This window comes from Porites lutea, chromosome 12, assembly GCF_958299795.1.
Source record: "Porites lutea chromosome 12, jaPorLute2.1, whole genome shotgun sequence".
In the NCBI taxonomy this organism is placed as follows: domain Eukaryota; kingdom Metazoa; phylum Cnidaria; class Anthozoa; order Scleractinia; family Poritidae; genus Porites; species Porites lutea.
The window spans coordinates 5,843,136-5,871,071 of NC_133212.1; the positions used below are offsets into that span (position 1 = coordinate 5,843,136).

The following is a 27,936-nucleotide window of genomic DNA, read 5'->3' on the forward strand; positions in this document are numbered from 1 at the left end:
CAGTTTTACTGTATAGCGTATTGAACAGAGTGTGACCGGAAGCCTTTAGTTTAGGAGAGTGTAAAGGTTTGCCATGTGCTGTCTACCTTTGTCGTACCAACCGCGGTTTTCGTACACAAAATCTAATCCCATGATCTGGCGTAGTTTAAGAAATTCACTTATTATGTATACAAGTCTTATTTTGAGACAGGGTATACAAAGTTGCTATTTATCGTCTTAACAGGGTGACCTTTTAGATCGGAGGCCACCAAAAGGCGATAAGTGGTCTACATTTGAAATACCATTTTTTTCTTTTAATCTAATTCCATGATCGTAGTTTAAAAGTTGCTGAATTCTATGTGCGAAACGAAATGACAGAGGGCAAGATGAACAGTCGCCATTACAATTTTCTGCATTGTTTGCTTGGAGGCAGTCTCGAGTGGCAGTCTCCCCGGGCAGTCCTTACTACCTTGGGAACACCATGTTACAAATCCTCACTAGTCTTGGGACATTGTATGTTGGGTCTGTCTTTCCTAGAAGTCATAATTAGCCGAAAATTCCGGTGGTCACTCAGGCAGGGTCAGTCTCAAAGATTTGAAAATAAAAATAGCAAAAAAGTTATTAAAAATATATTTTCACTTTGCCAGTGCTTTTGAGCAACGTTATCGACTTGGGCAAAAGAATTCATACGGTTACCAAAGAGACAGGTCACGTGATTAAAAATCGGCAGCATTAAAACATGGAATCCGGAATCCGGATACGGAATACGGAATCCGTGAAAGAAGGTTCCCAGCGATCAATTTGAAAAAAAAATGTTAGCAATGACAATAAAATAAATAAACAGATTAAAAAAAGACAGAAATGAATAAATTAGCCGGGTAGAGGAGACTGCTGTATCACCAGAGGAGTCGATTCCGGTGAAAAGACTGTTGTTACCACTTCCGACAATGAATGCAAATTCTCATGGGACAGCAAAACGAGGAGAAAAACGTCACTGACAAAAACTAGTTTCTTAAGAAAAAGGTAAGTTATGTGGACACAGACTTCGTTTAAATCGACAGCGGCGTCGTTTATATAACTGAAAGGCGTCGCCGTCAAGTTTTTCCTGAGTGTCTTTTTTGGGTTGTCTTCAACAGTGTTCAGTTTTATTTATCAAGACAACTTACTCAAGAGAACCATGGCATTGTGGAGTCCAAAGAGAAGAGAGAATTGTGCATGTATTTGCTTGATTCCGCAACTGATTACATCAAAATAATGCACCTTGTTTAATAAGCCTCTTCAACAAAAATACGGACGTCAACGTAAACTCAATTACCGGCACACCAGTATGCCATCAGTATTCAGGGGCGGATCCAGGGGGAGGGTGCAGGGGGTGCGCACCCCCCCCCCCCCCGGATGACCTGCGGCCGCTTTCTAATTAACACTGTGCAGTAGCTTGACAGACATACAAAATCTGCTCTATCGTTTGATACGTATTCTCAACAGTTTACATTATGTTATTTCCTAGTCAAAAGCCCTCTTCTTCGTATTCGCTTTTAAAATTTTTTTACGTCATCGGTCAGTTAGTGGTGCACCCCCTCCTAAGAAAAATCCTGGATCCGCCCCTGGTATTCAGCTTGACGAAAAAGTTGAACTTATTTCTGAAACACTCGAAATGTGGTCACGTCACGGGTCGGTCATGTGTTGAGTAGTCAGTTTGGGGACAATCACGTGGTGTGGTCTGAGGCCAACTACTACTATTCTTGACATTTAGCTACAAAGGTAATATTTAACTGTATTATTCACCCCATAAACTCGTGAATAAAAATTACTCGGAAACTTACTTTCATCGGCCTTGCAGTGCAATAACCCACACTATGGCAAACCTTATCAAGACACAATAACAAGAATATATTAAGAGAACTGCCAAGAAAACTAAAACAAATTCTCTTTGGATTGCGCTAAATTATGCAATGTGAAATTCTTTAATTTTCTATCTTTGATCTTTGATTCCGTATTCCGTTTCTGTTTCCGTTTCCGTTTCCGGATTCTATCTTTTAGTGCTACCGATTTAAAAAGCTTAATCTTACCTCAAAAAAATAGTATTCAAAATAAGCTTTATACACAATCTTATCCTTCCCTAAATCAAATGAAAACTGGCCAGCTCGTTTTCACGAGGAAGAAAAATCTTCCAGAACAAATGCAGGTTATTTCAACATGCCTAAAGTCCATACAGACAGAATCGATGTTTTAACATTCTTCACGTACGTGCTTCTGATCGGTTACGTTTTAAACGTATTCAACGTCTTACTCATGTAATTCAGACTTCACAGATAGTATTACGACTGTCCGATTATAATTCAAAACAATTGGATACGCATGGAGTGTATGGATATCAGGGAAATTATTATAGCGACAGATATTCCAGTGCGTTCTGCGTTCAGAAGAGTGCCGTAAGGCCCGTTTCAAACGTCGTGCTACTGCCATGCCGAACTCAATTGATCGAATTAAATTCGACTTTAGCACGGCAGCAGCGCGAGGTTTGAAACCAAGTCGTACTACTGCGGTGCTACATGGAAGTAGCTCGACTTTGTTTCAAACGTCCTGCTACCGCCGTGCCGAACTCAATTCAGAAATCATAAATACGTTAGAATACAATTAAAAGTTTGCTAAATCGTTTGTTTATCTTTGTGTTTTGTTTTCGGCAACAGCCGTTCTGTTCGACCGAATTCAATTCGACGTCTGAAACCGTCGTGCTAGTGTCGTTCTGCAGTCGAGCTACAGTCGAGCCATCTTAGCACGGTCGTAGCACGACGTTTGAAACAGGCTTAGGTAATTCGAAATGACTTCGCTTGTTTTGCTTTTGACGCTTGTCAAATCATGTTCTTATCACCTGAGGAATGTTGGAGTACAATGTAGTTCAGTCTCTGTCAAAACAAGTTTCATTTAACTTTAAGGAAAACATGTAAACCGCAATGTGTTTGCGCTAATTTCGTTAGGATTACAGGATCACAAACAGTAGAAGAACCTTGAACATAAAATACCGTTTTTTAAAGTTAGCATTGCTTCCATTGTTGACTGCTTTTGGATCATTAGGCCGGATAAAAACAAACTCACTTGATTTCTGACCCGGTGTTGAGCGTGCCGAAATTAATACGCCAATTTCGTCAAATATGATAGCCTATACAACTAATGTTTTTGCAGCTTGAAAATTGAACTTAAACATTTCTAATGCAACAACTTCCGCTATGCATCATCAAGGGTCCTTCAATATTAGACAACCGCTTCCCCCTTCAGAAAAACACGAATGCCCTGCGTAGCTTATGGCTCACACACAAAGCCTTTATGTACCGTGTATGCGACAATCAGTTCTATCTTGTTCACCACATCCTTGAGCTCAACATAATAGAATTTCCCTCTACATCTTTAACCGTGGCTGATGGCCAGACATTTACGTGATTGTTTGCACAATACCAGATACGGTGAGGTCACAAAAAGGTAGTGGAAAAATGAAGTCGAACACTTTCAATGTAACACATCAAATGCAACATTTCTTGTACCCTAGCGTAAGTCTAGCCGTTGTATTAAATTAATTGTAACACTGTAACATAAACTGAAATTACTGAAAAAAAAAACGTCTTTCAACTGTATCTGACTTACAGATTGTAGCTTTTAGTCAGGCACCAGGCAGGCAGCAAAACAGTAAAGAGGTTTCGCTTGAATCATGCGGAAGGGAAAACTATCAAAACGAAAGTAGGAAGTTTGAACTTTCCCTGGCGTGGCAACTGGTTTTATTTTCATTAGGGATTACTTACGTCAGTTTATGAAAGGAGCTCGCATATTTGTTCACGCAGTTTCATAGGTCATGGCCAGTGGGGTACGTACACTCGAATAAATTGGAAGGGAGTTGAGGGTCAAGAATCATATATCATTGTCATTATCATTATTATTAAATGTAGCCGACACCGGGAGGGTGTCTCTATTGCACTTCCATCTCTATTAATTCCACGCGCCTGCCACGCAGGCTATTCGAGTTCTTACGTGTGCGCCATTCTCTCGTCGAGGGATATCGGTCTGTAATTGTCAGCATTCGCTTTGGAGAAAAATGGGCATTTTTCCAGTCGTCAGGAAATATAGCCTTTGGTTAATTATATCACTTTTCACGTCTAGAATGTATGGGTTGGAAGGTTTAAGAAGCACACTTGAGATTTTCCTAGTCCACAACTTTTAGAAGTATTAAATTTTGCAGCTACACGGTATATGTGTTCTTCAGTCACAGAAATAAAACGCGAAATGTGTAGATGCCCTCTTTTCTATGTATTGTTCTTGAAGGGTGCTTGTAACTGGGATGTTCTTGGCCAGTTTTTCTTATCCATTGCATGAGCAGATATGCTTATTCATTTTATCGGCGATTCCTACCTCTCTTTTGTTATTACCGGTACATAATTAGCCTCCAAGAAAGTTCACTAATCAGTGTTGTCTTAGTCAAGTTTGACTTTAGTTAATCGTGTGAAAGGAAAATGCCAAAAAGAGTGCCGCACTTTCAGAGGTTTATTTTTACTTCTTAGACCTGTTGCGTATTTTATTTTCTCGCTTTCCTCTTCATTGTCGTGTTTTATTGAGTTCGCTTGTAGCGTTACCACGCAAAACATTCTTGATATGCGACCATTTGGTCGAAAAACCAACGATTTGATGGAAAACGCGCAACAATGACTCAATACGCGGTTTCAGCCTATCCGGATTCCTATGGCCTTAGTCTCTCTAGTATAATCAGCCCCTGGTATAGAGTGTTCACACTCACGTAGCCAGCATCTATGCCACTTTATTGGAACAAAAGAAAGCGTTTACATAAGAAAAGAGTTCACCTCACACGGGATTGGTTAGGGAAGACAACATGACCGTCTTTTCCTTGTCCTAGAACATTAATATGGACTCCATGAAGTCAATTGAAAACACTTTATTGTTGACTCACAATCCGACTACCTGACATCAAAATGCAACAATAGAGTCCTTTAGATTGGAGGGTCATTACCAGGACGAGATTTGACTTAAAGTTTTCTTTGCTTTTGATAATTGTTGTTTTATTTTTTTTGTTTTGTTTTGTTTTTGTTTTGTTCTAAAACATAAACTAGACAACACAGAAGCTTCAATTTTCATGTTTTTACCAGAAACGATGGCGCGGTTATTTTTATAGAAAACAAGTTGAGCCCTCTCCAGGGACCGCGGAGCAAGGTGAAAAGTGGCAGGGCTGACAATTGAAAATATTTTTTTCATATTGAATCGCAAAAACGAATAAAATCATAGTATTTGATTTGTTTCTGTCGCGTGACTTTGCATACTTTATCCAGTGTATTTGTTGCTCTTTATAGGTCGGCCAACATACACGGTCAGTTCAGATTCGATGCGAGAAAAGACGCGATTACAATTTTAGTATAGAAAATACTACACTGAAGTGATCTGAAAAATTTCTAACTTTGGCCGTTCACTGTTCAAGTAATGTAATTCTTCTTGCCATCGAATATTTCATTGATTCGAAAGGAGAAACTGACAAAAGATAAAACTTTTATCAACTCAAAACAACTACTCACCTTCGTTTGGCTTGAAAAAGCTAGTAATTTTCTTCATTTCGTCGGATAAAACTGATAAAAAACTCTGCCGGAGCTGAAAGTACAAAACACGCTGCCGAAAGAAGCGAAGGGGTGGCCAAGGCATGGCGTTTGATCAAGGGGCAAGTCGGTCCCGGAGCACAATTATCGCGAAAAGCACAGGAGCCCCACAAAATGCCTGGCGTTTGAAATTAAAGAAAATACAGAAAATATAGCGGAATATAGACGGAAAAAAACTTGTTTCAAGTCTTTTTTTTTTATAATTTTAATTATTTTTCTTTTTAGCGCAAAAAGTGGGGGCGGGGGCGCAAAAAAGTGGTGGGGCCGCGGCCCTACCAGCCCCTCCCCCTCCGCGGTCCCTGCTCTCCTGATCACTTCTAACATTTGATAACTTACAAGTTCCCGCCACCATGAAACCCGTAAATGACGACAGCTATCGCATTTTCCCGCCAAACCCACCTTAGTTTACGCGTGCACTACTTGAGTTGGTATTAAGCAAATCTCGTCATCGTAATCGTTCCGGTCTTAAAATCTAAAGATCTCTATCAATATTCTTGCAGAAGGTACAAATTAAAATGTGGTCAAAAATCCAGTTTCCACGAGTACAACTCTATAATCCAGCTATTTCATACTTTAATATTTGGCTAGCGTACGAACACAGCCGTCTCTCCTCGCAAATAGGAATGTTTAACTTAAGCCATCTTTTGCTGGCACGCTGATATAAAAGTGCTATGTAATGATATGGTTTACTCTTCGACGAAATTTAAACCATTAAGGTTAATTTCCACTGGAACTTTTTTGACTACGTACGTTAACGCAGGTAAATTTTAATCACATAAATAAAATAGAGGCAAGATAAAAAGTGCCGAGCTTAAACGAGAAGTTGAGCAGGTTCAACTTTTACGCTTACGAGCGACCTTTCATGCATTGCCTCTATTTTATATGCGAACGTAAATTTTACTCACGTACCCACGTAAAAATTACGCGAGACTGGAAATCAACCCTCAGTGTGCGAGTCTAATTTAGACTTGATTCAACGTGGGCCTCTTGTCTTCTCGGGATTGCATAATTTCCTTCTCAGAGTGCAAATAAATGCCTAGTACTTTACAAACTACAGTCTACATCACGGTTAACCTGACCAATTTTCCACTTACTACAGTAAAAATTATCGTACAGTAAAAGGCTGCCATAACACTACTTCATCTAAATGCAACAATGGAAGCTGAATATTTATTATTGACATCTACAAAGTCGACAGCCATTTCCTGACTTCTTCTCTCTCTTCTTAGCATCTTAACAAAAACAAAAAAAGGAATCATAATAGAAGCCAATACTAGCCAACTTTTATTACCCTAGTACAGTAATACCCCGCGTATAAGAACCTGGGTTTTAAGAACCTGTTACGCTAAAATTTTCATTTTAAGCCCCCTCCACATAAGAAAATTGTAGGTTAGGTTAGGTTCCTATCAGTGGAGTTGCTGTAAAAGTCTATAGGTAAGAAACTGCTGAATTAAGATCATCATCTGATTATATTTAAAAGTAATTTGACATAACATTTTGTTAAGGACATACCTGCACTGTATGGTATAAATGATTTATATTGTATGATCTAGGAAGAGATGGGGCAAGTGACGTGGGAAATTGCCTTATCCATATTTTAACCCTAAACTAAAAAAAGAATAGAAAGAGAAGAAGAAAAATTAAGAAAGAAAATAAGTTGAAGGGTCTTCAAGCTGGAACATTGAAATGCGCACTTATATGTATCAAAATATGAACAAACTGATCTCACATCTGGCTGTGTGAAGTCACCAGTACACGCCCAATCTACATTTTGGCTCATAACATTTAGTATTATCGAGGTCCTTGTTCAAGCATGGATTTTTTGCATTTAACAACGGACTGTTTAATTTTTCTTTTTACACCCGAATGTCGCCTTGCAGAAAAGAGACGTGAGTTATCGGTGGACCGAATCTTCAACCTTCAATGAAATAGCGAAAAAAGTGCAAATAACAAGACTGGATTGTATAAAGCGTAAACGCGTTGTTTCACCTCGGCCTGTCTTCGCACTAGACAAACTAGGGCGCGATTTTACATCAACGTAGGGTGCTTCGTCGGTCAAAAATAATGCGGCAAATAGTGGCAAAAGAATCACTCATTTGCAAATTAAAGTCTGAGATACCACTAGATTGCTGGCGTAGGCGTTACGTTTACACTAGAATATTCATTCGGACACAAAACGCATTCGGTAAAACTGGGAGGCTTAAGCAATGACGATGGGGATGACAACGAGAACAACGCCAAAAAACAGAAGCTTTAAAAATTGAAACAAATTTTGCATATGTAGCACGGTGTTTGGTACATTTTGCCGTCTCTGCACGACCACGACGTGATATTTTCTTATGCGACGTTGTTTGGAGGGCATAGAAATAAACACACGATGATAAATTTTTCCTTCTCATTTCAAGCGTGGATGCAGTCCCAACGATTCATTTACTCCAGTAAAATTCAACTACATTTGCCAATTTGAGCAAGTTGTCGTTACGTATTTAATATTCACGCCATCGTTGTTTTTCAATGAACGTGTCACTTCCATTTTGGTTTTACCGCAAACAAATTATAATCGAAGGAGGAAAGGATGAATTTGGAGACTTGACCAAACCTGGACGATTTTTTTTTACTTTTTTGGATTAACGCATCTGCTTTTCTTTTTAAAGAGGAGCGATTGACGTACATCAGTAAATAAACCCAAAAAGGCAACAACAAGTTTTACAAATTACGTCGTTACGTCCTTTCATATCCAGTAAAAACGCTGAAGCATACAGTAAAATCAAATTTGAGAACATTTGGGGGGCGAGGCAGGGGCATTTCGAGAATTGTGCGTACCTCTAACAAGAATCCTGGCTACCCCCTGAAAAATATTGTTGGCACACTGAAGAATCCATCTCCGGGTTTTTACTCACGTTTCTTTGTCGAGTCAAGTTTAAAGACTGTAACATCGACCAGCGATTAAACCTCGTCGGATATTTTTTAAAGAAACGCGCCCTTGATTACAAGTTAGTACGAGGAGACGTTTTTAACTTAACAATGATTTTTGCTTTACCTTCCTTACTACTGCTTCGTTCATCATCATCCTCATCATCATCATCATCTTCTTCTTTTTTGGATTGTAATAAATGTCTTTCAGTTTCATGAATAATCTGCAAGGACTAATAGGTTTTTTTCATTAGAAGAAACTTGAAGATACGGAAAGCAGGAATAGAGCGTTAGCGAAAACTGTTACAGTCAAACCTGGATTAAGCGGTGTTCTACCAACGTCACAGCTATCGATTCCATAATTAATGCAAGTAAAACGTTTTTGAGTTTATCAAATTAAAATTATTAATAAAGAATATATGAATTTCATAGTTTGGAACTGCGGAAGAAAAAATGCAAAGAAGATTCTCGCAGTTTAAGACGCAACTTATGCTGCTGTAAAAAAAAAAAACTGAAAAGTTCAGTCATTTCAGATTTTAACAAATTTCAAAGACACAGTGCCAACGCGATCACCATTCAAGACTGCGTAAAATCTTTCAGGAAGAAATATAGTTTTTTGCGTCTGTTAGCAGTCCTTACCTTATTTGTTTGTCGGCCGTGTTTGTCTGCTCTGATAGCCAAGGCACGTTGCTGATACTCCTTGGCTTGCACGAAGGCATCTAATTTCTTGTCAATTAAAGCTAAATTCGAGTAGCTTGTTCCAACATTAATATGTTCCGGGCCGAGCTTGTCCAGATCGATGTCTAGAGCACGTTGCTGATTCTCCTTGACTTGCTCGAAGTCGCCTAATTTCTGGTAAATTAAAGCTAAGTTATTGACGTCTATTGCAACATTGACATGTTCCGGGCCGAGCTTCTCCAGATCGATGTCTAGAGCACGTTGCTGATGCTCCTTGGCTTGCTCGAAGTCGCCTAATTTCTGGTAAATTAAAGCTAAGTTATAGAAGTCTCTTGCAACATCAACGTGTTCCGGGCCAAGCTTGTCCAGATCGATGTCTAGAACACGTTGCTGATACTCCTTGGCTTGCTCGAAGTCGCCTAATTTCTGGTAAATTAAAGCTAAGTTATTGAAGTCTCTTGCAACATCAACGTGTGCCGGGCCGAGCTTGTCCAGATCGATGTCTAGAGCACGTTGCTGATACTCCTTAGCTTGCTCGAAGTCGCCTAATTTCTGGTAAATTAAAGCTAAGTTATTGAAGTCGCTTGCAACATTAACATGTTCCGGGCCAAGCTTGTCCAGATCGATGTCTAGAGCACGTTGCTGATACTCCTTGGCTTGCTCGAAGTCGCCTAATTTCTGGTAAATTAAAGCTAAGTTATAGAAGTCTCTTGCAACATTAACGTGTTCCGGGCCGAGCTTGTCCAGATCGATGTCTAGAGCACGTTGCTGATTCTCCTTGGCTTGCTCGAAGTCGCCTAATTTCTGGTAAATTAAAGCTAAGTTATTGAAGTCTATTGCAACATCAACGTGTGCCAGGCCGAGCTTGTCCAGATCGATGTCTAGAGCACGTTGCTGATTCTCCTTGGCTTGTTCGAAGTCGCCTAATTTCTGGTAAATTAAAGCTAAGTTATTGAAGTCGCTTGCAACATTAACATGTTCCGGGCCGAGCTTGTCCAGTTGGATGTCTAGAGCACGTTGCTGATACTCCTTGGCTTGCTCGAAGTCGCCTAATTTCTCATAAATTAAAGCTAAGTTATTGAAGTCTTTTGCAACATCAACATGTTCCGGGCCGAGCTTTTCCAGATCGATGTCTAGACCACGTTGCTGATTCTCCTTGGCTTGCTCGAAGTCGCCTAATTTCTGGTAAATTAAAGCTAAGTTATTGCAGTCTCTTGCAACATTAACATGTTCCGGGCCGAGCTTGCCTAGATCGATGTCTAGAGCACGTTGCTGATACTCCTTGGCTTGCTCGAAGTCACCTAATTCCTTGTAAATTAAAGCTAAATTCCTGTAGCTTGCTGCAGCATCAACGTGTTTCGGGCCGAGCTTGTCCAGTTGGATGTCAAGAGCACGTTGCTGAAACTTTTTGGCTTGCTCGAAGTCACCTAATTTCTTGTAAATTAAAGCTAAATTCGTGTAGCTTGTTGCAACATCAATATGTCTCGGGCCGAGCTCTTGAAGCTTAAAAGTAAATGAATATTCATAATATGCTTTTGCTCCTTCGAATTCACAATGCATTTTACAAATATTTCCAAGGTTTTTGCATTTTTCGGAAATGTCCGTATCATGAACTTGAAAGAAATTATCTGGCAAAAACACTTTGTCAGTTACCATAGTTAAGGCTTTCAAATGTGGAGCGATGTGTCTGGTATGCAGTCTCTTATTTTCTCGTGGAGTCGCACCGATGAATTCGTTGAATGATGTAATGACCCCACTAACGACCTCATCGGTTTGGCTTTCTGAACATTCTTTTGTTACAGTTTTTATGGCATCATGCACAACCTGGTGAAGTCGAATAAAACAGCAACCCTCGTCATCTTGGAACAGCAGAAGTGAGTTTCTTTTTAATCTCATGCGAATTAGTTCCTTGTCCGCCTCATCAAACTCTTCATGTGCGTTCATGATGTAACTAACTACTATGTCGACGTTCAATGGTCGTGGAGCGCAGAGGGCAAGAAAAGTGAAAAGGTTTTTTTGAAATTTGTCGAATCCCATCAGTGTTTCGACGGCTAACGTTATTGCTTTGGTCATTGAATTTGGATAAACTGGATTGGTGTTGACAAGAAAATACTCCGTTTTCTTTCTTTTGCCTTTTTCTAAGATCTTCAGGTATTCCTCCCACCCAAAATGCCTCGATACTTTGTCCTGCCGAATCTCTTTAACAAAGACGGCAGCGCCTGCTAAAGCAAGAGGTTGATAGTCCAGTCTTTGTGCTACTGTTCCTACTAGCTCGCTATCTGGGATACCGGAAACCTTGGACAATAATGAACGGGCGTCATTGGGCTCCATACCTTTGCTTGCCGAGATGTGGTTAACAAAAACGTTTTCTGAGGGAATTGATGTTGTGTCCTGGGTCGTAATCAGCAACTGGCCCCTCGCCCAAGCTTCGTTTTCAAACTGTGGTAAATGGACATGCACTGAAGTCAGAGTAGTGACATTGTCAACCACCAGTAGCCACGACGTGTAACACTTAATTTTTACAGCGACAAGCATCTTAAGATTAGTGATCTTTTCGTCCACGGTCGAGTCGTTTGAGCTGAGGGTTTCCACAATTGAATAGTCTGGGCACTTTAAATGGCGAGCAAATGAGGCATACGACTCCAGAAGTGAATCTGGACTTGTAGCATTTAAGGTCATTACAAACGAAGACCCACTTGGCATTTCTTTGACTTCGTCGTAGAATCTCTCAGCTACGAGGCCAGCTAGCTGTGATTTGCCGCTTCCAGGATTCCCTGAGATGTATAGATAACTCAACCTGTTGTCACTGGACTCATTTAGTTCCCTCAGCTGTTGGACTATTTTGGCTACTTCACTTTCACGACCACCGATTTCATGCGAAGGTTTAGGAGGGAGAACACAAAATGAAAGTGCTTCATTTTGGAGTTGATCTTCAAGGACCTGGCGCTGACTCTCTTTTTCTTGAACTTCTTGTTTCAGATTATCAACTTCTTTGAGGACCTTTGTTAAATCTTTTGTTGGAAATGTTTTCTGATATTTCAGGTCCTGGATTTTTACAGTGGGAAGACTAAGCGCTTGAAACGCAACATCAACTTTGCTAATAGCATTCTGAAACTCTATCTCAGAGAGACTACCTTGTGGCATGTGAGCAAATTCTTTGTTCCTGAAATTACGTAGATCATTTAAATTTTTTCTGACTATTGCGCTAAGACGTGGCCCGACGGAATCAGAGAAAAGGATAGCGTAAAATAGCATTGTACAATCCCATTCCCCTCTGTTTCCGTTTTTCATAGTGGCCAAAAAATGAGCGTTTCTTTTTTGATTTCGAGGAGACTCTCCGTTATAAAAGTCTATTCCATTACGTAGCTCGTCTTTCCATTCTCCTTTTGTTGTTTTGTACAGTTTGTCCCATTCTTGTTTAAATATTTCTCTCAGACCTTCCGCCAGTATATCAGTAGTTACGTAACAAATTCTGTAATAGTTTAGCTGTTGTTCCGTATATTCTTTTGAAGATGCCATACTTGATGTGCGTTTGATGCTTCAATCTTTGAGGAAAGATTTTCTCTGCAATTAATAATAATAATAATAATAAATGTCTTTATTGCTTACTAGATAAAAATAGATATCTAACGTTACAGGATAAAAAGATTAAAAGTTCAGCTAAATTACAATAGAATATAAAGATTAAAAAATTTGAAAAACTAGTTACATATATGGGACATAAAATATCATAAAAGGTTGTATTTAAAAAATAATCTATTTACAAATGTGTTCTTATAACGTTCGGTGTTTATCTTGGGCCTTTGGCAGCTTTTACGTCTAAGGTTTTAGGTTAAATTGTTCTTTTCTTGCGGTAAGCATACCTTCAGAGGGTGGTTATCACGCTGTTTAACTTTTTTAAAATCGCTTTTTCTTGTTTTTGCGGTAATGATCTAATATTTAACTGTTTAGATACAAAGCGCACCTTGCAGCACCTGTCTAAAAGTTGCTGAAGGACATTAATTTCCGCATCGGAGGCATCATAAACAGATAGTCCGTAGGTTATGTTAGGGAGAACAATACTATAGAAGAGATAATGAATTTCTGTCTGGCTGTAGCACTCTTTTCTACATACTCTCAGCACGTGTAGACATTTGTTGGCCTTGCACAGTTTAGCTTTTATGTGTGCAAAAAATTTACAGCCACTCTGAAAGGTCAAACCTAATAAATCACGAGTGGCATGTTGTGCTATATTACGTACAGCACGATAGAAGGTGGAGTTCCCCTTTCTTCTTTATGACAAGTTCTTTACACTTGTTAGGGTTACAGCTCATGGAATTACAGTTCGCCCAGGTTAAAAACGTCTCCACTAAATCACTTGACGTATCACTGCCCCCACACTGGTGCGACAATGGTTGAGTCATCTGCGTACTTGAAAAGGGTGGGAGTGGAACCTAGCTAGATTTCAAGGTCATTCAGAAACACGTTAAATAAGTAGGGGCCGATCACACTACCCTACGTTGTCCCCTTAGTTACTCCTTTCCACTCGTGAAGGTGGTTGTTGTGGACTATACGTTTGTTGTCTGTTATAAAGAAAACTGTGATACCAGTTGATGATATAGGCATTCAGGGGCAGCAACTTTACTTTATTAGATAGTAGCTCGTGTCAGACTGAGTCGAACGCTTTGCTGAAGTCCATTGCGAATACCCGCACTGCCTCACAGTCTGGATTATCCCCGGGGGGAGGGGGGGGGGGACTCCGCATAGGAAACGGGTGGGGATGCTCGTCGTCTCGCTTAGGGGTGTAAATTTCGGATTTTGGTCTCCGTTAGGGTGTTCTGGGCAAAACGCCATCATATTTAGCCGTGAAGGTCTCGTTTAGGGTTGTACGCGAAAAAATATAAAAATATATATATTGTCTGTGTTTTAACATGGTCTCTTTTAGGGGTCAAAAAAAACTTGGGCCACGCCCAGATCGGTCTCTTTTAGGGGTTTAATTCAAAATTTCCGACGAGCATCCCCACCCCTTTCATATGCGGAGTACCCCGTCCCGGGGGGATTATCTAAGTGTTTGTTGATCAAGTGCTGGATCACTAACAGTGCACTAGTGCAATTTCCACTTTCATGGTAAGCAATCGTGTGGTGCTCAGATTTTCCTCCACAGCCTCCTTCCCAAAGGTGTTATAAACAGCTTTATTATATAAACTACAGTGTTTAACAAGGATTTCTACCACCGAGAAATGTGGTATCTGAACACACGTAAAAATACGATATTTACATGTGAAGATATCGATAATTTTACTGACATCAGGTTTCTCTCTTAAATTGTACTTAAATTCGTTGGTGTATCATCGAAACATCTTCGGGTCTTCCTCGAAAGTGCTCGGCAATCTTCGGACATCTTCGGAAATTTTCGGAAATTCTCGGAAAATGTTCGGGAACGTTCGTCTGGCCTTCGGGACAATTTGAAAAATCTTCGGAAATCTTCGGAAGGTGGTCGGAAATCTACGGAAAATCATCAGAAACGCCGTCATCAGTATGTTTATATAATAAACAGAATAATACATGGACGCTTGGAGATATGGAATTTATCTTCTCGTGTTCACATTCGATATCTCACTCGTTCGCTACCCCCCCTCGTTCGATATCGATGTGAACACTCGAAGATAAATTCCATATCTCCAAGCGACCATGTATTATTCTCTATTTCTCAAACGCCCTGGCTATAAGCGGAGTGATATTTATGCCACGGTAGTCAGACTTTTCTTTAGGTATGTCAACCCTGGGTATCGGATTGATATTCGATCTTTCCAATGACATAGGCCAGGTGTGTCTGCGCAGAGACAAATTCCAAATATAACTGAGAATTGGTGATAAAATCTCAGCATGTTCCTTCCAAACCCAAAATGGGATGCTATCAGGAGCCGTAGCTGTTCGTTTGATGTTGCTAAGACTTTTCCAAACAAGCCTCTCAGGAATCTCAGGTACTTCGATTTCGCTCCTGACAACCACATCAACTGGTGCAATGTAGTTCTGGTCAGTACAAAGTTCATGAAAATAATCATTCAACTGGTTGGCAAAGGTGTTATCTTATACAACCGAGTTGGAGTGGGTGCGACGTTGTGTGATGTCGTCTACGGTTTTCCACCAATGACCACTACCCACAGGAGCGGCGAGATGTGTCCTGATTTCACAAATCAGCTCATAGATGCGCCTGTTAATTGTCGCTAACTGTTCTTTATTGTGACAACTAAGCCTAGATTTTTTCCAGTACTTAGTGACAACATACCCGGGGGTAATACCCTTTGCAAGCTATATTGGTGTGTAGAACAACGGTATGGTTTTTATAGTCGTTTTGGTCTCATGAAAACGGATTTTGTTCATTAGAGTCTCAAAACGGGTACCTTTTTCAATGGAACCACAATAGTTTATAAATGTATTTTTGCCTAAGAACTTATGGATCAGTTTAGGTTTCTGGGAAACGCCAACCTACCCCTCCCTTAGCTAACATTAACACTTACTTCTCACTTAGGGCAAAATGATGGCTTAGGGGAGGGGTAGGTGGGCAGCTTCCCAGAGACCTAAATTGACCCAAACTTATTCAGTGTCAGATACTACTAAGTGAAGATAAAAAAGGCTAAAAATTAGCTTGACTTCACTTGGACGAGGTAATGGGTTCCCAAACCGAGTATAACGTTTAGAGCCAGCAGTGACAATCGGTAGGTAGTTTAACAAGAGGGGGGTGGGGGGGGGGGGCGCTTTCTCGAAAGTTTCGGTAACTAGTAGGGCAAATTTTATGCCCTTTTCATTAGATCAACTTTTATTTTTTCTCCCTATTTTACCGTCCCTCCTTTATTTACAGTCTACATAACAGCCGCTATTTTTTTGGGCACAAAGCGTGCGTAAAGCGCGAGACACGCGCGACGGGTGAAAGCGCTTTCTCGCCCTCCGCGCTCACCTCATACATATCTTCACTCGATCGCCTAAAAAACATGAAGAAATGACGCCTGTTCTGCAGATTACATTATATTCAGTTTCCCTTTCCAATTCGATAGGATTTACTTTACACTAGAAATATCTTCACTAAACTAAGGCCAAATACTTGTAGGACATAACTATGCAAAACAGTCCGTCATGCTTCATCTGTAGAGACTCTCGATGAAGATTATAGAGTTTTGATGGTAAACGAACCATCAGAACATAAAGCTTATGGCTTTCGGTTTCTTTTTGAAAAGTTTAACAAAGATCCAAAAAGAGTTAACTTAAAAAAGTTACTTCTAAGTGCGCAATAGTTCTTTTGTATTGGCTCTACGTTATTGCCGCTGGTCGAAGCTTCTTTTCACTTAATTTTGCTTCCAGACCGTTCCAAAACAAGAGCTTACTTCGGCAGCTCGAACAATGGACCGAAACGGTAAAAAATGGTCACAAAAATGCTATTATTCCTTACCATCCGTTCGACGTTCTTTTGAACAATCTCATAGTCTGAATAATCGACAAAGAAGCTTTCCGCACCATTCAATCCTACCATATAACTGAACATGCCATTTCTTATACAAAGTAAAGGTTTTTGACCGCGTGTAGAAAAACGGCTGCTCATTGCCTTATTTGTCTTACCCAGGGCGGATAAAGGTTGGGCGGTGAAACGAGCGCGTCCGAGCAAAAAGGTGTGATGCAGTGGACTGGGACTCTGCTTAGAAATGTCGCTTGTTTTCGACTTCGGTCGGGGCTTGTGATGTGGTTTGTACATTAGACACTGCCGCTGTCACTGAATTATGGCGGCTTGATTTGTTTTCTTGCACTTCTTCCTCGTTCCTTTGTGCTGGTACGCTGTCTCCGAGAGGCAAATGTTGCTATTTTTTGCGGGAGGTTTAGTTGGAGTAGACAAACATCTCTTTCAAAGGGTTTCTTTTATTTCTTCCATGACTCTACCACTGAATTATATTTTGGTTCTGATACCCACCAATGTCGATGTTATTCCAAAACAAAAACAACTAAGTACTGTCTGAAACAGGAAGGAAAATCTCATCCATGTCATCCATGGAAAAACTAAAAGACAGCAAATCGTGTTTCATAACTAGATGACGTGTATTTTATAAATGCGTGCAGCTCGTGCAAGGTGAAATTATGCTAATCAGTTCAATCACCATCATCCTTCTTTTTAATTTTGAAAAAAACATCTCATACGTCTTTCTGTTTCTTCGAAACTTCAAAATTAGTTTCCCCTCAGTTTTTACTGTTTACCTTGTTTTGTTTTAGAGAGGAAAACTGAGAAAAAACCTTACAACTAACCTCAATAAACTTTCTTTACATGCGGTTGCCGGATTTGCAACGCATTGCGCGAATCGCCATAGCGCGTTGCACCCGAGAAGCAAAGTTTGAAGAAGTACAACGCCACTATATCAATATATATCAATCTAATTTTTTGTTATGTTGTACAAAATTTATCCCCCTTTAACATATGTAAAAATTGAGGTTAAGAAGTGTTAAGCTTTTGCAAACGAAACTGCGAAAGACGATTAAGTGATATTTAGTGGAAGGAGGAGGTATTCAATACTTTCAAATTAAAGTCAAATTTTGGCATTATACGACCAACAAGTTTGACTTATAGACGTACAGACACAAACATATGAAACTGTTTATTGATATTGTTATGAAAGGAATTTATCTATTTAACATTGTAGCCTGAAATTACAGAAAGAAAATAGGATTTCCGGTTTGCAAAAAGGAAAATTTCGCCGGCCTTCAAGCGCACCGGAAGCGCGGAAAGAGCGCTCGTGCCAGTCCTACTCCGCATCACACATTAAATGAAGAGCGGAGCGCTCGTTTCACCGCCCAACCTTTATCCGCCCTGGTCTTACCGTCTGGAACTCCTGACTCAGGCAGCAAATTTCGAGGATACGAAGTGTTTATAAGGTATCATTGACCTTCTGCTTCAATGACGAAGGGAAACAGCCTGTCAAAACGAAAGCGGAATGTTTTAAGGCGTGACGACGGTTCTATTTTCATCATTATACTTTCCAAATACGCGTTACTGACCAAGCGTGAGGTCAATATGACAGGATATTTGGCCAAATTCCCTTTGAGACGAAGTCGAGGCCAATGAAAAAAAGAATGACGCCAATATCCAGTTATCTTGACGCCAATATCCAGTTATCTTGACAGAACAAGCTTGGTCAATAGGATTTATTTTATGGCAAAATTATCGTGGTTTTGATTCACAACGATTTGTCTTGCTGTTATTTAGTGTTTTACGAGTAGGCAGGCCACCAAGACACTGATTTATCTCGTTTTTTTCAATTACCCTTCCCAGCGTCGTTTGCGTCAAAGCTAAACGTTACCATGGTCCATTACGCGATACTATTGCCCTCAGTCGCGTTTTCCGTTTCTCCAAACACACTTGAGACGCCTAGGAACGAGACAGTTTATCTAATTATATCGAGTACTGACATCCTTAAGACTAACAGAAATCTACTAAGCATGAGGTGTGGAGACAAGATACCCGCATGACCGGTATAAGATCAAATAGCGCGTGTGACATTACGATGCCTCGAACATTTCGGATGGTGCGCCTGTGGCAGGACTTAAAGATAGATCTCTCCCCTATTCCTTTGAAGGAAGTCACCAACTTGTGACTTGAATAGACCTGTTTTGTTTTCAGATCAGGCGATGCCGGAATTTACCTTTTGTGTCGCATAAATTATGCATACATATGCACGTGGTTGCACGCGAACGCACGCAAGCAGAAAAGGTCTGGAGTGAGGGTGCAAACGGAGAGTGGGACTGGAGAGAGACACACCCCATGGGCGTGTGAAGCCCACGTGCTTAGCACGAAAATATCGACCAGCCAGCGCTTCGCACCTTGCAAAACCGATTTTAAGAAAAGTACGACTGTTTTGCAGTCTAAGAGGTCTATTGACAAAATACAGTGTTTTGTTTGAAATTTAATCTCAAGCTCATTTCATTGGAATGGAACAGTGGAATGCAGAAAGGTCCATGTTATGAACTGTTCACAGTCGCCTACTTACCGCGTATAGCCTGGGGATGAGTATCAAATACACCTAGGGAATGGGGGACGCTTAAACCCGACGTCCACCCACTCGGTACATTTTAAAACCAAGGTGGCCTCCCGTAACGGTAGGTACTCGATCTCGACAATCTTACGGGAGAATAGGTTACTGCGAACAGTCTAAAAGGTCTATTGGCAGGAGATCCTCTTCAGTCGTGATCTGTACCGGGATAAGATTTCACGAACTTCTGCAGTCAAACCCTGCCTTACGGACACCCACTTAATACGGACACCTCGTTATTACGGACAGTTTGCTTTGTCCCTGGGGAAATAAAGTCCCTACATTTTCTCTCAATTCAACCCACTTAATACGGACACCTAATATGGCTTCTTCAGTTTCCGTATTAACGGGGTTTGACTGTACTGGCTCAATATAAACGCACTGCGCATACGACCAGCATTTTAGGATTGGAATCGCATGCGTAATAGAACGTTTCAAATGACGTCACGGAAGCCATATTGGTGTTCCTAAACAATGAAACGGCGGCCATGTTGAGCTCCAAGCAATTCTTGTGGGAGTTGAGCTCTTTTCTTATGTAAACACTTTCTTTTGTTCCAATAAATTTTCCATAGATGCTGGCCACGTGAGTGAAAACGCTCTATTGGTAGTAATGACGCATAACTTGCAACTAACGCTGATGTTTTTTGACTAAACTAAGAATGGATTAACACACAACCCAAGGTAAAAAGATCTGTTATTAAACCGACTTAATCAGGTGGGCACGAGAAGATTAAAGGGACAGGTTAGCGCATGCTCGTTAATCAAAATGCTGTTTTTCTGCCAGGACATGCTGTATCGCCTATGAAAGCAATATTACCATGTCATGATAATGTCAAAGAACCAATCTGCACATTCCCCTGGCAGTTCCTTGACCAACTTAGGTGCAATTAGCTGTAAATTAATCAACCATGGAATAAAAGCTTCGGGTCAACAATAAATTCCAGGTTGGTAGTGTAGGCATAATCCACTAATTTTTCCACGTTTTTACTCCTCCATCCCACTTCAGGTTACTCTGAAGTGCAGAAATACACTCTGAGATCGCTGAGATACATGTGAGTAGGATTATTAACAGATAGAATTAATAATAACTTGGAAAAAAGTAACTTAATGTATGAGCACGCGCTGCACCGTGAACCTGTCCCTTTAAGCGAGGATGGGACGAAACAAGAGACCTTCTCGCGCGCAGATCTCAGCTCTGTGGTTTAAGCGATAGATAAAGTTTCCCTCTGATAGTCTTCTGTTCGGGTTGTATCTTTCTAACAATAGCAGCAAGCTTTTTCACGGTCTCATTATTTGACAGGCCCGTTCGTTTGCTCTTGAACTTTTGCAAAAGGTCCTTGCTGGTCATGGGCTTTCTTGTGAGGTACCTTCTCACGGCTTCTTCAGTGATTCCCTGAGGGCCTTCCTCACTACCGGTCGATGTTGGGGTGCTTGTTCTTGAGCCTCCTCCTGCCCCTCCCGTGGAAGGTGCCGGGGATACACGAGGTTTTTTGTTTGCTGGACTTCCCTCTTCACCTGGGGTACCTTTTTTACTTGCACTTGCTGGGCGCTTCTTTGATTTTGCTACAAAAACCCAGACAATTTAAAAAATTGTTTCAACACGGGGGACATGAAACTGATCGGGAACAAATGGAACAACATCCAAAATGCTAGTTTGTAAAATACTGTGAAAGAAATAGTACCTGACGAAGGTTTTGTTCCGTACAATTTCATCTAGGTACCCGGAAAATAGGTATCTCACCCCCGGTTGGTGGGGATATACTTACAGGGAGTCCCTGGTCTGTCCTGATTCAGCTTTGTAGCAGCGGCAGCAATGGTATTAGCAGCGCCGTCTGTAGCAATCGTAGGGGTAGATGAACAGCTATTTGAAGAGGTACTGGAGCCACTGCCCGACTTCTTCTTTTTCTTTTTGTCACCTTTACAAACACAAAATACATTTAAGATCATATACGAGCAAAACACACTCAAGATAATCAACATTTGTTCACCAGTTAGTAATTAAGTTTTTTCGCACCTAAGGCACCCGCCTCAACGCTGTGACCGGCCACATGTGAAGCAACTAAAAGTGTAACAAGTCGTAGCAAGTTCCCGCGCTTGCCACCTTAAAGTATTTACTCTGTAATTTGATTGGTTCATTTAATTAATTGCCTCTCATGCTATTGGCCAGAGCAATCCCCTTTGTTGCATTTGACTTACGATAGCCTCTCTTTGGATAATGGTAATCGCCTCGATTTCTGCTTGGTTAAGTGTCTTACACGAACGGTGATTGGTCAGTTTCGTTAATTCTACGTCACTTCGCTGTGCAACTGGCCACACAGGGAAACAAGTCGTGGCACTTTCCCGCGCTATGCGACCGCCGCGTCTTTACTCTACTTGTGATTAAGCAAATCGGACTCCTGCTACGCGGACATAGGATCTTGTTTATCACTCGTTTGATTACAGACCGAATTGGACTCCACTCAGTATTATTACCATTATCAACTGGCTGCCTGGCTCCATTAGCCTCTATGGTTATTTCAGGCAGCCAAAAAATAAATAAATAAATAAATAAATAAATAAATAAATAAGTAAATAAATGAATGAAGGTGATGAAGATAATAAATAAATAAATGTGATGAAGATTATAATGAAGTATGACGGGGTTTTGCAACCATGATACCCACATCCCTCTCTGTTTTTACTTAGTGCTACACATTCTAATTACAAAAAATATCTAACATATTTGTGGCTATTTTTCCCGCAGTTATATGTAGTTTATGCTCAATGAACTAATGTGTGGTCATTGAAGTACTGGTGTTGTTATTGAACTGTTGTGTGGTTATTGAACTAACAAAAAAGAAAACTGAGCTGTTTTAGAGAATCAGATCAAGAATGGAGCATGCGCGAGCCGTGTTGGTTAGGGCATAAGGGTGTTACCAAAATTTTCTTTTCGGTGATCAGCTGACATTCTAGAAGCTTTGCATGAGTTCATAGCTTTTTATTTTTTATTTTAGGATCTTGTGTTAGCCTTTGTACAGCATATATTTTGTAATCATTTTATAATTAGACTATTTGAAAAAGGTTCTAGAATTTTATTGTGTAAGTTTATAAGTAGATGAGTCCAGACGAGGTATTAACTAGCTTTCACAAGCGAAGAGAGTTTAACGTTGGTCTTGTATAGTCAAGTGTGAAGGAAGCAGTGTTTATGGAGTTTAAGGTGCAGTTGCAGAGTTTTACTTGGTGGAAACTAAGTGCATAATTTTTTTTTTTACTTTCTGAGAATTAGTGAAACAGAAAACCCAGTATATAGCAGTATGGTTCATATTGTCTATACATTCAAATCCCGATAATATGGACACTGAGGGGTCATAGAAAGTGTCCATATTTAATAATGGGGTATCCATTTTATGGGGGTGAATTTGAAGAAAATGTTAGGGATTTCTTTCCCCAGGGACAAAGCAAACTGTCTGTAATACTGAGGTGTCCAAATTAGGTGGGTGACTGTAAAAATGACTGTACATAACAAATAAGGGAGGTGGTGGGTGCTAGAACTAACCCTGGGTGTGGAATGTTGCAAAATATCAATTTGTCTACAAACTCTGGATGCATGTGTGCAAAAGACCTGAGATTAAAACACACACAGACAGATTTATCAAATTAATAAGACACTCCTTAGGTTTTAGTCAGTTGAATTGGTCAGCACAAGAGAAGAGGGGACTGACTAAACAACCCTGACCCCAACAATCTGGGTTAAAAGGATTTCTTCTTTAAAATGACACAGGTCTCAACAGAGGAAAAAGTATCTTTCACATGGCTATGTTAGTCTCCTTCACAGCTGCTTGGTCTGGAAATCACACAATGCTCCTCACCCCCACGCATTGGGGCAGGAAGCACTGCATGACTCCAGCCTGAGGTGTGCAAAAAAGACTAGGGCTTTGCTGGACTTTGAAGAACAAGTAAACCGAGAAGGAAGCTGAAGAGATGCAAGAAGAAAAGGTTAACTTCTCCCTTCTCCACCCACTTTCTCCGACTCCTCAGGGACTGCTCACAGTCCACACCAATTTTAAAACAACAAATATTCAGGGTGCAAAGAAAATCATTTTTACAGCTTGCCATTCGGGCAAGCTGAAGCTAGCATTTACTAGCCTGGACATCATTTCAATTAGCCCCAAAAACTTTTTGACTAGCAGAATTGATTTCATAGTTCTTCTGTTATTTGAATTCCTCAAAAAACATCACTTGCCCATCACGCAAGTTAAAAACAGAATCACTCGCCCGATAGCAAAATCCACTAGCCCTGGGCTATCAGACACTACTTTCTTTGCACACTGAATATACACTTAAGCCTTGAATTCTCAATCAGTTTGGGCTGTCACAAAGGGCTGGCAGCTGCATGGGTATTTCCCTCAGCTTTCACGAGCATATAACCATCCTAGTTCTTTCATTCTTTCATGGTTATGAACAAAAGAAAAAATAGAACCAAGGGTAGTTCATATTCCCCACCAACTAAAATTACAGATACCCCGCTATCCCTCACAAATAAGCCCTGAATGGAGGATTTGTTTCATCACTTCCCCTCCCCCCGCAGTCCAATCTTTTGCTTTATGACTCCCCTATTGATTGAACTCTGTACCATCCCCAACTCTCTTATGCTTTTAAAATCAAGGATAATATGACTGCTGGAAATACTAAGCTCTTGCTTGCCTGTGAATACCATGCCCTCACTGAAGTAGCTATTCCTAGCCTCCCACGTAAATGTTCTTAGGCGTTTATCACAGGTTAGTGGGGCAGGAGCATGCAATGAACCCCTAAGAATATCTGCATGGGAGGCTAGCCTGTTTCAGGCTCCGAGATAGTCAGGTCAGCAAAATTGAGGAAGCGCGAACACGAAAATAAAACAGAAGGAAACTGGGGTGGGGAAGGGCAGCAGAGCCTGTAATCATTTGTTTACAAGACTTGTTCTGGTATACCAGCTCCAGGTATACCTTCTGTTTGTTCAGAATTGACAGGTTATATCAACGGTTCTTAAGAAGGGTCATAACTGTCACTCAGAAAGATGGCACCCACAAGCATGAGGCTTGATAACTTCTGTCTAATGGACGAGTATCTGTGAGATTATATTATGGTGCAGTGGCCACCTTACCATGCCAAAGCTCCACCCCAGTCATGACTCAGCAAAGTGCAAGATTTGTAATCAAGTGCCTCAATCTGTAAATAAATTAATAAATTGTATTCATATCTTTTCTGAGCTTACATTATCAATCCTATACATTACAGGTATTGATATAAAAAAAATAAAAATTTTCTTTTACCAGCTGCAAGGAAACTCTGATGACCTCCTTTGCAACACAGTATAATATAAAATATTATAGCCCTTATTTCTGGATTGGACAACATGTACTCAAAGCTGTACAGGCATTGAAGAAAAATTTTATTATTCTTATTTATTTAATTTTTGTTTTGTTTTGTTTTGTTTTTTTGTTTTTTTTGCATTTGTGATCTTTTTACAAAATCTTCTAGACTATGATGTTTAATTTAAAAGTGTCCTTTGAATCTATAAAATATTTTATAACAAAGTTTACGAGGTCCATACAGAGGATTAAACATTTTTATATTTTCTTCACTCAATCTGTTGTTTCAGCAATACATGTAAGTGCACTTACAATTTCTTTAATGTCGTTAACCAATAATGATGTCTTGTAGTGTTCTCGCCCTTTAGGACTGTCACTATCACCATAGCCCCTTAAATACAAAATACTGCTGTAAGATTTAGCTTTTCAAAAATTCTTTAATTTTGTTTTTCATGAAATCAAAATAAACTGCTGAGAATGGGATAGGGGATGGGCATATTCAACAGCTTTGAATTACATTACCATGTGACTGAGCTATAATTTCTGTCAGTCTCAAGGATGTCAAAAATAAGTTAGCTAACTGGACAAAAATCACACATTTTGTTGTGTAACTTAATTACTCAGGTATGTTTTACAGTTATAGCAGCTGTGCCTAATACAGTTTGGCTACTTGCAATTTGTATTTTACAAATCATTATATACTTTTTACAGTACCTCAAATCTACAGCAACCATCCTGAAATTATCACTAAAAGCTTTCAGCTGATATCGCCAGGAATACCAAAACTGCAAAGTGATTTTAAAACAGGGTCAATGGTTTTCAATGCATAATATTTTCTAAGTTACTCATTATTAATTATATATTTAACTTCTTTGTATTAATAATAATAATAATAATAATAATAATGGTTTATTAACAGTATTTCCTTGAAAAATGGCATTACATCTGTCAATAAATTACAAAATATTTTCTTACAAGTAGACTGATGGAACTGGATTAAATCTTGAACATTTATTGCTACTCAAAGTTTCATGCCTCTTGTGAAGCAATCATCAGGCAAATTTTATTTGCATGTTTACCCTTGTTAGCCCTTGCTAACAGATGGTCTTCTGGGTCTAAAGCAGTACAAATTATAATTACCATCTCCGGAGAAAAATAATGATTTATTTTGTCATGTCCAGTCTTTTATATCTGAATTGAAGATATTTTAAAATACCTAAATATGTATGTTCCATTTGTTAGTATTCCTTAAAATATCTTCTTTGTTTTGCTGCTGCTTTTGACTAATAATTACTATTTCTATTCTAATTCTTTTTAATGATATTTTGGACTGAGTCCTCTCAAGGCGTTTTTTGTTTCTCTTAGGGTATGGTAAACTTCATTAATAAAATTTAATGATCAAATAACAAACCCTTGTACTTCTAGATCCAGATGGCAGGATGATTTAAACTTTTTAATGGCTTTGGTTTACAAACGCATCTGCTGCACTGACAGTAAAAATAATAAAACAGTAGCAACGTGTGTACATTACCTCGGGGAACCCATGTAGACACAGCATAAATGGTTTCCCTGTGTCTCCTTTAGCAACATACTGGATCCTGATATTTGATGCTGTTCTCAGAAAATGGTGTTCACCAAGCTCAGGGTCAAGAAGGCATGCGGGAGCTATAGAGAAATGAAAACATCATCTCTTTAACAGTCAAGCCAGGCAAAGCATTTAACCCTCATGAAGATTTCATTAATGAATAATTATAAATATAATAATAATAATAATAATAATAATAATAAAAATAATAATAAACTCTATTTAAGTGTCAGGTATTTTAACTATGAAGCTAATTGAGGAACCTATGTAAAATAGCAATAAAATCAAATATTTAAAGTTAAAAAGAAAAATAAATAAATAATTTATATATACAAAGCAAGAATATGCAAAGCAGAATCTTTTAGCAGATGTTAAACTTCAGATTCATTGATAAAGCATAGCCTATATGACAGGCTTTTGTGGTCAAATGGCAGATAACAATCACACAGGCAGCATTATTTTTCCTTTCTTTCTTCTAGTGAATAAAACAAGCCATTGGGAGACTTCTCAAATTTAACAGTCAGTAAAACTGATCAAGCTGACAGGTCTTTTCCTTTATATGGTTCTTTAAATAATAGAAGAAAGCAAATAAACTGCTTTCTTCTATTCTCCTTTCAAGCTGAAATTGATGCTTTCTCTTTCTAATTCTCACAATGAATTGCATACAGAAATCCCGTTACACTTCACTAACAAGATATTTTTAAATGATTACTGAAAGATCAGCCATGATGTTAATTTCAACCAATCAGGTTAAGTATCAAGGCCTTGATTGACATGTTTTGAAAACTGACCTATTAGGATTTTAACATTCATCTGGTGGATGCTTATAACATGAAAATAATGGCCTCCTTATTACTTGTTTGATTTGTTTATTTAGATGGCGTCCTTCATGCATATATCATAGCAGTTCTTTGGGCAGTCAATGAATCGAAAACAAAGAATGGTATTAAAAATATAAAATAACCATTAACTAATCATCACAGAGAAAAATAATGACATGGGTTTTTTATGGTCATTACGAAAACCAGTTTGTAGTCGCCCAAAATGAGCTTGCATACATAAGCTTAAGCTTAGCTAACAGTGCGCTTTCTTCTCTACGTGCCGCTTTAAAAATAGTATGCTCTGGATGGGGAAGCAATTTTGCCAGCTTTCTCATTAATTGGTGTAAAGCTAACGTTTCGAAGAGTCCCTGCTGTAGTGAACACTATTAAACGCAAAAAGATGACCGAATTAACTAAGATACAAAGCACAACAGACAAGATGAATCGACCAGGCCGAGTTTGCACCGGTGCAAATTTACCGATCGTTACTTACGTTTTTCTCGTCGCTTTCCTCTTCTCGGTATTTCAAGGTTCCTAATAGCAGTCAACAACAGAAAAAAAACATACCATAAAGCCATAAAACAAAGCCAAACTGTATACGAACAGAGCCCTAATCACTTGGTTCGCCATCATGTACCGACCGCGACCGATCAAGGTACACCGAGCCGAAATCTGGATTGAGGTCACCCAAGGTCACTCATTTTCAAGTGCTTGTTAGCAGGGGAGGGGCGGGGAAAGACACGGAGTGAAAAGACCGAATACGGGAGCCTGATACCCTGCCGAATATCTCTTTTTTAATATGTTTTAAAACTTTCAACTTTTGTTCAGCTAATAAATTGATGTTTAAAGTGGCGAGGGGTACAGGAGCATTTGGCCGTTGGTGTGTGGGGCACATTTATCTCGGATGGCAAAAATAGAGGTCTTTAAGGACTAAGAAGA

At 39.6% G+C, this 27,936-nt stretch overlaps 2 protein-coding genes across 2 annotated transcripts in view; both read right to left on the minus strand.

Annotated features, from left to right (window-relative positions):
• The window catches only part of LOC140921734 (uncharacterized), a 19,265-nt gene extending 6,531 nt beyond the window's left edge, over window positions 1–12,734 (minus strand). The window contains exon 1 of the mRNA XM_073371742.1: window positions 12,156–12,734. Within this exon, the coding sequence (XP_073227843.1) occupies window positions 12,156–12,734 (579 nt within the window). The remainder of the gene's footprint in view (window positions 1–12,155) is intronic.
• The window catches only part of LOC140953614 (uncharacterized), a 46,819-nt gene that overhangs the window by 12,698 nt on the left and 6,185 nt on the right, over window positions 1–27,936 (minus strand). The gene's annotated exons all lie outside the window — the stretch shown is intronic.